Source organism: Castanea sativa, chromosome 5 (genome assembly GCF_040712315.1).
Source record: "Castanea sativa cultivar Marrone di Chiusa Pesio chromosome 5, ASM4071231v1".
NCBI lineage: Eukaryota > Viridiplantae > Streptophyta > Magnoliopsida > Fagales > Fagaceae > Castanea > Castanea sativa.
This window is the reverse complement of record NC_134017.1, coordinates 52,758,336-52,771,415: the sequence shown is the minus strand read 5'-3', so window position 1 is coordinate 52,771,415 and position 13,080 is coordinate 52,758,336. Positions and strand designations below refer to the sequence as shown.

Here is a 13,080-nt window from a genome sequence, read left to right as displayed (position 1 = left end):
TCTATTATTCCATATTTGTGAGTATCATAAACCTTTTTATTTTTATTTTTTATAAGTATCATAAACCTTTGAAGTAACATGTATGTATTAGTTCAGTTTCTACTGAGGTCTTTTTGGGATGCATTTCTTCAACTTGTCTCAAATTCATTTGATGGGAAAGATACTAGAAAAAGAAGGGAACATGATATTTTTGGAATTCACTGACCTCTCAATAAAAAATCTTCAGTGAACTTGCTCAAGGCATATCTAGTTTGTCTTTTCTTGGTTACATGAACATTCATACAACAAGTGCTCTAGAACAATTCCATCATGCACCCAATCTTGAACTCGATGGAACTCCTCTTGCCAAAAGTTGCACAAAAGCAGTTGGCAAAAATGAGGATGACTAGAGTTGGATTTTCTGTTCTTGGGAAATCTGTGAAGTTTGTCTTCTTCAAAAAGTCTTTTAAGGCATGCTTATTAAGGTTTGTCAATGACATGAAAGATTGATATGAATACAATGTTAGAAGTGCACTGGTTTCTTCACATTTTGAGTAAGTTGGTATGTAAGTGAAAGGCATCGTCTTCTATGCAGTGGACTTATATTTCAAACATTATGTCCCCGATGATTGTCTGTTCTTGTTGACGTTGGTTTGTAAGTAAAAGGCATCATCGTCTATAAGGTATACTTCAAATATTATGTGCTTAATGATTGTTTGGTCTTGTTGATGTTGTAGGTACTGCACTGCAATTGTGATTTAATTCATATGTAACCTTCTACCCGGTGGGATTTTGTTTCAGAAATATGCTGATGCTAAAATGGAGCCATCGTTTCCAATTTTTAGTCTAGTTTTGTACTGTTACCATATGATATATGGTCCATTTTGACTTCATTTTAAAAAGATTTGAGAACACAATGCTACTAAAGGAAACGGTGCAGGCACTATGATGATTTTATTTATTTATTTTGAAGAAAAAGATAGAAAGTTTATTCACTTGTAAAATTTTGGATTGCAATGTATTCTTTAGCAATGGTGGTATTTCTCCGAACCAACTCTTTCGGGACTCAATACAAAAGGCATAATGAGAAAGACATGGTGATCTTGAGAGCACATTGCAAATTCACGAACAGCATGGCACATCCTCTACCCTCTTCCAACAAGTTTCCAAAAGATGAAAGACATGGTGATCTTGAGAGCACATGGCATTGGTGTGATTCTGAATATGACCTTTGGCAATTATCACTCTTAATCCCATTGTAGTAGCCCATCTCAACCCCATGACCAACGCCATGGCAAGAGCTTCAGTCTCAGAGTTTGTTGCTCTTTCCTTGGTACTCGAAGTCTTCTTCTATACAAATTCGCCATGGTTGGTAATGAGTTGTACAAGCTCAGCATAACAGATGTTTGCACTCATTGGGAACGTTCAGTTTCCATAGGACTATGTATTGTATAGTTTTGTTCTATGGTGCACACGTGATATGCTAAAAGGTTTATTCAATGTCAATACTATTGAATTGTAGTTAAACTGGATGCCTGGGAGGTCTGGTCATGCTGCTCATTCTCATCTTCGAAAAGCATTAAGATAAGCTTAAAACGAAGAAGAGCTCCACCAAATCCATCTGTAATTTATAAAATTCTGAGCAATTAAGAGAACCACAATCGAAATCATTAAATTTAATTAATAGTATATAAATCAATTTAAACCAAAACAACTAACATTAAAGATCAAAGATACCTATACTACTCCATGTATAATAAACTAATTGACATTATCAAAAGTCGTGTAGCTCTACACTATCAAATGTTCATTTTGGGAAATTGAAGTTCATTTATCAACAATTCATGGTGTGGTAGACATATTGGGACAAGTAGCACAATCCTAGGACTTCCTTCTAGATCTGCTTTGCCTAATTATTGAAAAGATCCTCTACATTGATGAAACTAGTTTACCATACCTTGCCATGACACCACTTCCGTTACCGCTATTTAATTTTTTTTTTTTTGATACATTCCAATAGGCGATCTTAGTGTTCATTAAAAAAAAAAAATGGTGTGGAAAATGAGGTACTATAAGAAAAAATTTTCTAAATTGAAAACTTCTACACAGCGTAAAGGAGACTCTAAAGACTCTGAAAAAAAAAAACGAAATCTTCAAAACTCTCTTTTAAGACTTTACAGGTTCAAAGTCTTTGAATTTTATATTTGTAATTTTCAAAATAAAAAAATGTATATAAATTGAATTATCGTTATTTGAACAATCATGAGTTCAGAATTATCAATTTGTATTTTGCTTTTGATCACAATGGTAACAACGTAGGCGTAACAACCCCATTAGGCTTCCATAACCCACCTCTATACCTTCCCCGTTAAAAACACATAAAACATAACAAAAGCATAAAAATCAAGATCTAAAAGCATATTTCTAAAAACATTCTCAAGTTAGTTGTGCAAAACAGCATCGTTTTGCTTAAGTATAAACGGTGACGTTTTGTTCTACTAAACTGAAGGATCCTTTTAAGTTGACACTGGACGACATCGTTTTAAGACGTTTGTCTTCTTATTCAGAACCACTCACAAGCTTCCAGCCTTCAGTTTTAACGTCCAAGAGATCTTACGCGCTCCACAGATATCTTTTGTATTCAATGTAACTAATCCCAATCTTTACGGGATTATTGTTCTAACAATGGAGGGTTCGAAAGTTACAATTACGCTCCAGTAAGTACCCTCACCAGTTAAAGCTACTGCCCTCGTTTCCATTCATATAATGAATCTGTTACATTTGTTAGTTTAACGTGTGTATTTTCATGTATGTACATCTTGACATCTTGTGAGAACTTTTAGGAGTATTTACAAGGCAATAAATTCTTTAAGATCATATGGGGTCATTTCATTTGTTTGTAAAATTTGTCGTGTTGGTTTTGATTTGAGCATGTATTAGAGAGAGAGAGAGACAGAGAGAGAGAACTGATCAGCAATATCGTTTTTTAATGTCCTGACAATGGAAGATACCTCAATAGGGAAAATTGCTACTTTAAAACCATGGGTAAGAAATTTAACTGTTATGTAATGTGGTTCAGTATCATAGATCCAATATGTGGGCTTGTGATACCTAAAAATGCTGTTTTTTTTGGTGCCATAGTTCTGTATCAACCTGACAAATTTGTGGGTATTTTTTTTTAGTTGGTAGTTATAATCAGTATTTTGTAGTCAAATTGCTTCTCTGCCAAAATTTGAGTATCTATAATTGTAATAAACAATTCAAACATTTCCCCCTCAAAATTCTTTGATTGGGGTATAATTTTTTGGCTACCAACAGGCTTCACATATTAATAACAAGTCTTGAGATTGTTAAATAATGGGGAAAACAGTTTCAAATATTCTTTTTTTTTTTTTTGGGGGTGCTTTTGTCTTAAAAGCCCCAACCTTGGAAGAAGACTCACTTTTACTTAAAATGCATGTAACACAGTGATAGCTATATGTTGTAGTAGTTATTATTTCTGATGAAGAATTCAACAAATTTTTATCCTAAATTTGGTTTGAAAAGTCATATTCTAGTGTTATGCTTTACCTTTGGCCATATATGCCACCACATATTTTGCATTGGTTCTATCTCATTTGTCAGTTCTGGCTTTCCTTTTGCCTTGAATGACCCTGAACAGAACCTCTTTTTAATGTTGTATTCATGGGTTCTCAGGACATCTCAGCTATTTCTCCTGAGCTTGCCCCCTTTATTTTTATTGCCCATCATCTTGACCTTGTTCATGTTCACCTACTGTAAAGGGGGTATAGAAGGGGGGTGGTTCTGTTGTTGGGGTTTGTGGGGGAGGGGTTTAGGCCCCTTTAATTTGCCAGATTGATGGTCTAATATGGCATATGCACAAGACTTGCTACCAAGTGCAATACCTGAATTGGATGAGTAGTTTACACAAAGAAGAAAAAAAAGAAAAAAAAAAAAAGGGGCCCAATTATAGTTATCTGAAAATATTGTTGGAAATGGAATAAAGAAGACCATGATTTACACTTCATGTGGAGAAACAATGGCATGGGGTTTACTTACGGTTTTGGAAATATGAGTTTGTAAACCATTCTAGGAATCAAAACAAAGGAAGAGAAGGATTAAGAATAGCTTCAGTGCTCATAATTTTGGAAATTTGTTTCTGTGGAAAGTGGAACTTTTTGATAGATATTCTTTAGCCCATCTTGTTTGTCGGTAACCTCTTTCAACAGGGGAAGCATTGAAATTTCTTCCTTGACATCTCTCTTTTCAGCCTTGGACTCAGAATCATCAAGGCAGTGCTGATAGAAATATGAAATAAAGCCCCAAATAGCTAACACCATGGAAATCGCCTTTACCCCATCCATTTTGTCATTGAAGAAGATTACGGCTAGAACTGGAATGACAGGCAAACCCAACACACTTATGACATTGGACAACAGGGAAGACACTTCATGTATCAAGCCTACTGCGCCAATATTGAAAATCTGCCAAGCTATAGCTGTCCAAATCAAAGTACTGACATAAACAAACTTCCCCAGTTCAAACTCGTCCATCTCCCTCCTTAGACCTTTCCACTCTCCGCTAGCAAAGAGCCCCACCAGTGTAGCACAAGTTGCAATCAGTGACTGATAGATTATCATTTCCAAAATCACTGTAAATGTTTCTCTTCTTAAAATCTTATGGAAGGAGAGCTCTGTAAGGGAAAGCATCAATCCGTATCCAGCAGATGCACCAACAGTGCAAGAGAATCCAATTTCATAATTCACATTAGAGTTGACAGTGGGGTTTGTAGAATTGGTTTGAAATACCAGCAGGGCAGAGGAGATGGTGAGAAGGACTAGAGAATTAATTATAAAAGGAGTAAACTTCTGGGAATTTATAAGGAAGGAGAAGAAAGCATTGAAGGTCAACTGGGATGCGCAAATAAGTGCAAAAGTAGATACTGGAAGGTGCAAGAGCCCAACTGAATACATCATGCTGTTTGCTGCCTGAAGTACACCTAAAGAGACATATATCAAAGCAAGGATTAAGGTGGAGGGCTCATTCCTGTGGATACTGTTTGAAGTAGGCTTTTCGGGTGGAGAAATGTAGTAGTAAGGAATGATGATTGGGAATCCTGCAACTTGCACTAGTGTTGCTATCCATTTGCTCTTTCCCCCTTTGTCATAGTAGAGTCTTCCCAAGAGTATAGCTGCTGACTGGCCAGAGAGGACAAAGAGTGTAAAGATGGTCATTCGGAGCCACTGCATAAAGGTTCTGGGTTGAGAGATTGTTGATTGGTTGGTGGCATTGATATGACCAGGTAAGTCTGCCTCTTCAGCTTCTTGAACTGGTAAGAACATGTAAAGGGATTACTAGAGGAGAAACTTTGCTATCTTATGAATTCCTTTTTAATTTTGATGTGTATTGCTTTCTAACTAATTAGTTTGTCAACAAGCATTATTGTTTAGCAGCATCAATAAACACACTCAATCTATGCTATTACTAGGGTCCTTTTTATGCTGAAAAATTGAGGGTCTTCCACTGTAGTGTATTGTGCTTTCTTTGTTAACTCTTTATGTTTTGTACTTTTCTGGCTCCCTGATCTTTATCAAAAGATTCAAAACTAGTGATGTACAATGTACAAAATATAAAGTATTTTATAATATTTCATGTTTCTCTGTTCCCATTTTATTGCTCTCTCTAGTTATTGGTTAGGGACGTTACCAACTCGACCCAATGCCTTGGGTGGGTTTTTTCGTGTGTTGATAATTGGGTTGTGTTCTAAAACTTTTTCAAAACTTGGTTTGGGTCAGGTTTGGTTTGGCAAAATATTTGACCCAAGTAACTTGGCCAAACTCATGCAATTAATAGTTTATAAAACATATATGTATTTTAAGTTTTTTTTTTTTTTAATTCATTTGGATTTTGGAAATAGGTTTGGTTTGGTTTGGGTTTTAGAGTTGTCATGAGTTGAGTTGAGTTAGATATTTCTCAAATTGAGAAAGTAGAATTAGATTTGAAAAATACTCAAAACCCAGCCCACCCATGCACAGCCCCCCTCATTATATGTGCTTTAACTAAGAAGCATGAGGCATGAAGCATGAGCAGGGCTTGTAAAAGAAATGCTGATTTTGAAACAATAGAGTACTAATTAATAAACTACTAATAACAAGTGTCTACATCTATACGTAGAGTGAATATTCAAACTAAAATTGATTAAATATTACTTTGAAATTCCTACGTTAGTAAAGAAACACATTAGTAAATACCTTTTATGAAAAAAATTATCTGATGATTTTTCTCTCTTGATCTACAACTCCCCAAATATTATTGTTACATTTTTATTATTAATTAGTTTATGTTACTTAAAACTTTGATAATTTGTACCTAGAATGCCAATATGATTGTGAGACTGTCCTAGTAAGCATTGTGTTTCTAGAAAGGAATTCAGAACTCCCAAGATTAGCTATGACAGCTGGATTGTGTCATCAGCTCATCACATAGACTAGATTTGCTACTGTTGAGACTAGAGAGTTTGCACTTCCTGTATAAATTATTTCTTAACGGGTAATGACTATCATTCACAGTGTGTACGTATATACCATGCAACAAGGGCTAAAATCGTGTTTAAAAATTTAGAAATTGTATTTTACATTTCACGATCTCAATGGGGTGTTTATGGCAGTGTGTGATAAGCTGTGTGCAACAAGATTTACCGTTACTTACATTGTGAGTTGATTAATGTGTTACAATGCTATACTGCTATACAGTTTTGATTCATATCCATCAACTGCTATACTTCCTATTTCAAACTAAGAGAGATCTACGAAAAGCTTTTGTACTAAAATCATTTTAATTTTTCTTCCTTATAATTTGGAGGGGAACAAAAACAGAAGCGAAAAAAGAGAGAATATACAGATGGACTGGAATATTTTGCAAAAAGAACAAAAAAGAAAAGAAGAATATACAGGCTAGCTGCTTTTCTTCTCTAATCTTTGGATACAGAAATTTGACTTACCCGTGACTTGGAGTTGCAGATTTTGAGCTTGCCCCATGTTGAGAGAGAGAGAGAGAGAGAGAGAGAGAGAGAGAGAGAGAGCCTTTTGCACAAATAAATTGGAACATGCACTTGAACTGCATGCAATTTATGGCTGTAATGGTTGTCCAACTCCAGTGATGTTAGGTCTTATTCCATAATTAACACGTTATTGCATCATTTTAAACATTTATAGCTTCTCAACAATTGCAAAATAATATGGGCTCAATCACAATCATGATCCAATATCATGATAGATGCGGTTGAATTCGATGATTTATATTTCTTGGTATGAGTTTTTAAGTTGTATGGATTTCATTTTATTTTACTTTTTTAAGGTAGTACGATGAATATCATTAAACTATGTTGGGATTTTGGCAAAATTATACCATTTTGCAGTAACTTTTTCTAAGTAAATCATCAATGCAATTGCCAATTTCACTTAAAAATTTATAGTTTGCTTGATTTGCTTCAATTGAATATATGCTTCAATTACAGGACTATATGAGAATTAATTTACCCTAGAACTCCCATGATTTGTTTAGATAGGCATGCCTTGTTGAAGATCTTACGCTTTTTAAATGTGGGAAATGAAATTTGAGAGAGAGAGAGAAAGAGAGAGGGAGATCGAGTTTATACACTTGAAAACTTAGCAGGTATATGGATTGCATGCAACATGCATGGTGGGTGATACTGATGGGTAACCAATACCTATAATAGTATAATGTGCAGTCTTATTCCATAACTAACACGTTATTGCACATTTAAAACATTTTCTTTTTGATAATATTTGAAATGGTTATATCATATGAATGGTGTCACCATATCATTTGAATCATATTAGCCTTTATTATTATTATTTTTGATAATAGTTATAATAAGTGGGTAGGGGAATTTGTATCCTAATTCTCCTTATTAATAAATCAGATTAGGTAATGCCACTAAACTACAAAGTGAATAATTACACAATAAATTAGGAAGAAGAATGAGAGATATGGTAGAGATAAGTCTTACTAGAGTATCTGCTTGACTAATACTACTTAGCCATTCCATACGAGTAGAAAGATTCGAAAATCTTCTTTTGTAGAAAATTAGCCTTACATTGATCTTAAGCCTATCTTATGCATTAATAATTGTAGTCAAAATAAAGCAAACCTTATTCATGATCCATTAACCTCTTGTAGTGAGGAGGCATTGGAAGCTTCATTTTTATTTCTATCTTCAAGCTTGGACTTAAGATCATCAAGGTACTGTTGATAGACATACGAAACAAAACCCCAAATAGCTAAAACCATGGAGATCACCTTTATTCCACCCATTTTTTCATGGAAAAAGATCACAGCTAGAACCGGAACAATAGGCAAACCCAAAACACTTATGGCATTGGAGAATAAGGAAGACACCTCAAAAATCAAACCTACACAACCTACAGCAAAAACATCCCACATTAAAGCTGTCCAAACCAAAGTCATGATATAGGATACTTTTCCTAGTTCAAACTCCTCCATCTCTGTTTTTAAACCTTTCCACTCTCCACTACCAAAAAGTCCCACCAAAGCACCTAAGGTTGCAACCAGAGACTGATAGATTATCAAGTCCATGACCGCTGTAAATGTCTCCTTTTTTAGAACCTTTTTGAAGGCAAGCTGTGTAAGTGAAAGCACAAAACCATATCCAGAAGATGCACCAATAGTGCATATTAACCCAATTACATACTTTCCTTTAGAAACTTTGGAAGAATCTGAAGAAGGGTTTGTTTCAAAAACTAGGAGGATGGAGGATATAGTGAGAAGGACTAGAGAATTGACTATCAAAGGAGTGAACTTTTGTGAGTTAAGGAAGAAGGAGAAAAAAGCATTGAAGGCCAACTGTGATGCACAAATGAGAGAGTAAGTAGATACAGGAAGGTACATTAGCCCAGTTGAATACAAGAAGCAATCTGCAACTACAAGTAGACCAAGTGATACATAAACTGATACGAGTACCAAGGTGGATGGTGGTTTAGAGTGGATAGTGGTGGCAGTACTGTTTGTTTTGAGATTTTTGAGTGATGGGATGAAATAGTAGGGAAGAAGGACAGGGAAGCCTATGAGTTGCACAGCCGTTCCCAACCATTTGCTCTTTCCACCTTTGTCATAATATAATCTCCCCAAGAGTAATGATATTGACTGGCCAGAGAGGAGAAAGAGTATGTACATGGTTATTCGGAGCCACCATCCATAATTTCTAGGCTGAGTGGTTGTTGATTGGCTGGTGACATTTGTATGCTCTGTTGTTGAGTTTGCTTCTTTGGGTTCCAACTGAGCTGCTAAGATCATATTGAAGGACAATTATAGTTGGAAAAAGATATCAAGTGTTAAAAAATGGCATCTTTTATTATTATTATTATTTATTTTTAGTTTATTTTGGTAAACCACATTTAAAAAAAAAATTTTGATCCCCTCTTTTAAAAGATAGCATATGGAACTATAGGTATACATAATACTCCTCTCACATAAAGGTTAGATCCACCCACCATTATGTGAAATGAAAATTACATGACATCTTTTTTCGTTTTCTAGAGTACTACAACAAATAAATAACCTCCAAAACAATCCCAACGCACAAATTAATTGGCATAATATCAGCATGTTCTTATATTTTTAAATGAATTTTGTGCAGAGTAAAATTTATATACAATATCTTAAGTGTAGTACACTAGGTTCTCTAATTGAATTAAAACACTTGGTTTATATATATAAATTTAATACTCCTCAAAAAATATAACACTATTTATGTCTTATTGGTCAAAACAACTAAATGTATGAATTTAATTGGAGAATCTAATATAGTGTGTATAATTTTACAATTCTTAAAAAGGTCTTTCTTCCAAGCTTTAATAACCAAGGTTTAAAAAACAGGATCGAATTGGTGAGTCTGACTAGTTCAATCAAGAACGAGCCATTGATCCAGTCCAGTAAAATTGCCCATAATCAGCCAAAATAAGCCAACGATTGGCCAAAATTGATCAAAAATCGGGAATCGGATGCCGAACCGACTCATTTAATGGTTCGTTTTTTAAAACCATGTTAATAACACACTTTATTTTTTCTAACCAGAATGATATACAGTTCTTGATTTCCCTTTCTTTTCTTTTCTTTTTTTATCCTTTTTCTTAATAATGGTTAGAGAGTACGATCATTTTTTTCAACATTTAATAATGAAAGTTATACAAATAATATTACGTTGTCATATCCTATATGGCACTTAATTCCAAATCTAAAAAACATAAAATGTTAGGGAAAAATGTTATATATATATATATATATATATATATATATATATATATATATATATATAGATATATATATAACTTTGAGAATGAAAAAATGATAAATTGATGACTATGACAAGAGAAAAATCTTATTTCTTTGAGAAAATGCAAAAACCAATCATTTTGACACAAAAATAGTGCATTCAATTAGGCTTTATGGAAAATACTTAATATTATATTTTACTCACCAGATAATTTTCAAATTATAAATTTTTATCTGCTCTCTTTATAATATCAAGATCCAAACATACAAACATATATAGTTATAATTTTAATTCTTATAACTAAATTTAGTAATTCAACTAGGAAAAATATAAATAAAACAGAAAAAAATATATGTACTTTCAAACCCAAAGATTTAGCATTTTGTAGTCAAGAAAACAAAATTATTCACAAGAGTGATCCAAATAAAATTTTCTTTTGAAAATTAATTTCAGAAAGAAAGAGTGAAGACATAGGGGTGAGACTTGAGAGCTCTTGTCTCTATCAGTATCGCAGGTAGATTGAAGACCTAAAGGAACTGGTAGTCTATTAACAAGTTAACAACACTTTAATTAAGTTAATTGAAGGCTTCAAAATTGTAGCACCACATATATTTAGGTATCTATTATCTAAAAAGGTCTTTTAACCTATATATATATATATATATATATATATATATATATATATATATGTATATAAACTAAAAATGTTTTTTTTATGATTGGGCCATGAGTGTAAGATATTTGGTAATTTGCATTTTTGGGTTCTCAATGGGCCAACTTAATTTTTAAGAGAGAATTAACTAAAAATGTTTTATTTTTTATTTTTTTATGATTGGGCCATGAGTGTAAGGTATTTGGTAATATGCATTTTTGGGTTCACTATGGGCCAACTTAATTTTTAAGAGAGAATTAGATATCATTTTTGGAAGGCTAAACTTCAAGTTTTAATTAAATATACTATAAAATAATTTAACTATATAAATTGTTCAAAAAAAAATCCTTGTGGCCAGGGCCATGATCCACTTGGCCTCAAAATACTTCCTTCCCTGCCTAGGATGCTTCTTCACTTAACATAGGTGGCATCTTCATCACTATGAATATAGATAATAGGCATGCATAATATATATATATATATATATATATATAAAATTACATCCTGGAGATATTCTATTACAGAAATGCAATTTTTCCTGAAAGAATTCCGTCAATATAAGAGAAAATAACCATATATTGTTCTTTAAGACAAGGATTTCTTCAAAGATGATGTATCATGTTCAAGTTCAATTATTTTATTGCTGGACAGTTCTTAAAATATCTATCAGTTACTATCATAGCAGCAGTAAGTTCAGAATTACAGAAACAAACTCCTTTACCAAAATCAAATTAAATATCTCTCTATCCTTGTAACTTTGACTACTGCAAGGCCAAAATTTTTATAGTTTAATTGACACCTCCCTATACAATTCTTGGTCTGGAGGGAAAAAAGTTAAAATTGTGGGATTAACAGCATTTTGTAACTATCTTTAAAAAATGAAAATAAAAAAACTTCTTAAAAACTACAAACAATAAACTTCTTGCTCTTTGGTAATAAATTTATGAAAATATGACTTACTCATGATATGGAGCTGAAGTTCTTGAGCTTCTTTCATGTCAAATTTGAATGAGTTCAAAGATGTTCCAGAGAGATAGAGTTGGGGAGAGAGAGTGTGTGTACACAATAAGTGAATCATGTACATTTATAACTTGTATTCTGGTAGTAAATGGGTGTCGCGGTCCCATAAACAATTATGGTCACCGTTTCTTCTTATCATTTAAGAGATATTCAAGGGAGAACCAAGTGCATCCAAGTCATTGGAGCAAAGCGGTGGGGATATATTCGAAAATATTAAAATCTTTTTTTGTTGATGTCAAATTGAGTTGCCATAGCCCCACTAAATGTTTGTATGGCTATCAATTTCCTATAAAAATCACTATTAAGTTGTCCTATTAAGACTATAATGATTTTTGTTTGTTTGTTGCTTGTTGTTGTCTGTCCGATTATGGGAATGACTTGTTAATTATCACCTTGTGGGAAGTGATTAAAAGAGAGAAGAAAAAGAAGAGATTTAATTTAAACTAATTAATAACCTTCACTTCTTCATGTTCATGACAGAGTAAGTGTTAGTGGTTCCAAATATTTAGCAATTTGGCATTCTAAAAAGTTATTTTTATCTTTTTTACCATCTCATTTTACAAAACACTCAACATTAGTGATTTTATTTTAGCATTCAACACAATAAAATAATATAAACAACAGAATAAAATAATATATCTACTACAATAAACAACTACCACCACTAATACAATAAAATAATATATCTTTTAATAAAATGTTAGGTTTGCTCCACTGATGCAGTCCACTAATGCTATATTTTGATGGTAAATTTAACATTTTAGCAAAATGTATACACCAATACAAAATATGCTGTGAATTGTTATTTAACTAGATTTCATAAGGGTCACATTGGTCAATTACTTGCAATGGCTAGCTCAACCAATTTCTAAAGAGTAGGTGAGAATATTCAAAGCAAAAAGATATATTTCTAAAGAGTAGGTGAGAATATTCAAAACAAAAAGATATATATATATATATATATATATATATATATATATATATATATATAAACTTTATGGGATAGCAATACCTGCTTTGTCTCTAGTACGAAGCAATAGTGCCATATCATATATATATTTTATATATAGGCGTTGTCTGGTGGGTTCCACGTGTCAAGGTGACTGTATGGATT

The 13,080-nt window shown here is 33.0% G+C and overlaps 2 protein-coding genes across 3 annotated transcripts; both read right to left on the bottom strand.

Moving 5' to 3' along the window:
* Positions 1-3,367: 3,367 nt before the first annotated feature.
* LOC142636773 (purine permease 21-like) lies at positions 3,368-5,347 on the bottom strand. Its single transcript, XM_075811068.1, has one exon. The coding sequence runs from the start codon at positions 5,319-5,321 to the stop codon at positions 4,110-4,112; it is 1,212 nt and encodes a 403-aa protein (XP_075667183.1). The 5' UTR covers positions 5,322-5,347; the 3' UTR covers positions 3,368-4,109.
* A 2,597-nt stretch (positions 5,348-7,944) lies between these two features.
* Positions 7,945-12,072, bottom strand: LOC142636772 (putative purine permease 10). 2 transcript variants are annotated; one of them, XM_075811065.1, is made up of 2 exons: positions 11,907-12,072; positions 7,945-9,305 (listed from the first exon to the last, which is right to left on the bottom strand). In XM_075811065.1, the coding sequence occupies exons 1-2, from the start codon at positions 12,028-12,030 to the stop codon at positions 8,158-8,160; spliced, it is 1,272 nt and encodes a 423-aa protein (XP_075667180.1). In that variant the 5' UTR covers positions 12,031-12,072; the 3' UTR covers positions 7,945-8,157. The 2 variants fall into 2 exon arrangements, with proteins under 2 accessions (XP_075667180.1, XP_075667181.1); XM_075811066.1 differs by having other exon boundaries at positions 7,945-9,302.
* Positions 12,073-13,080: the final 1,008 nt, after the last annotated feature.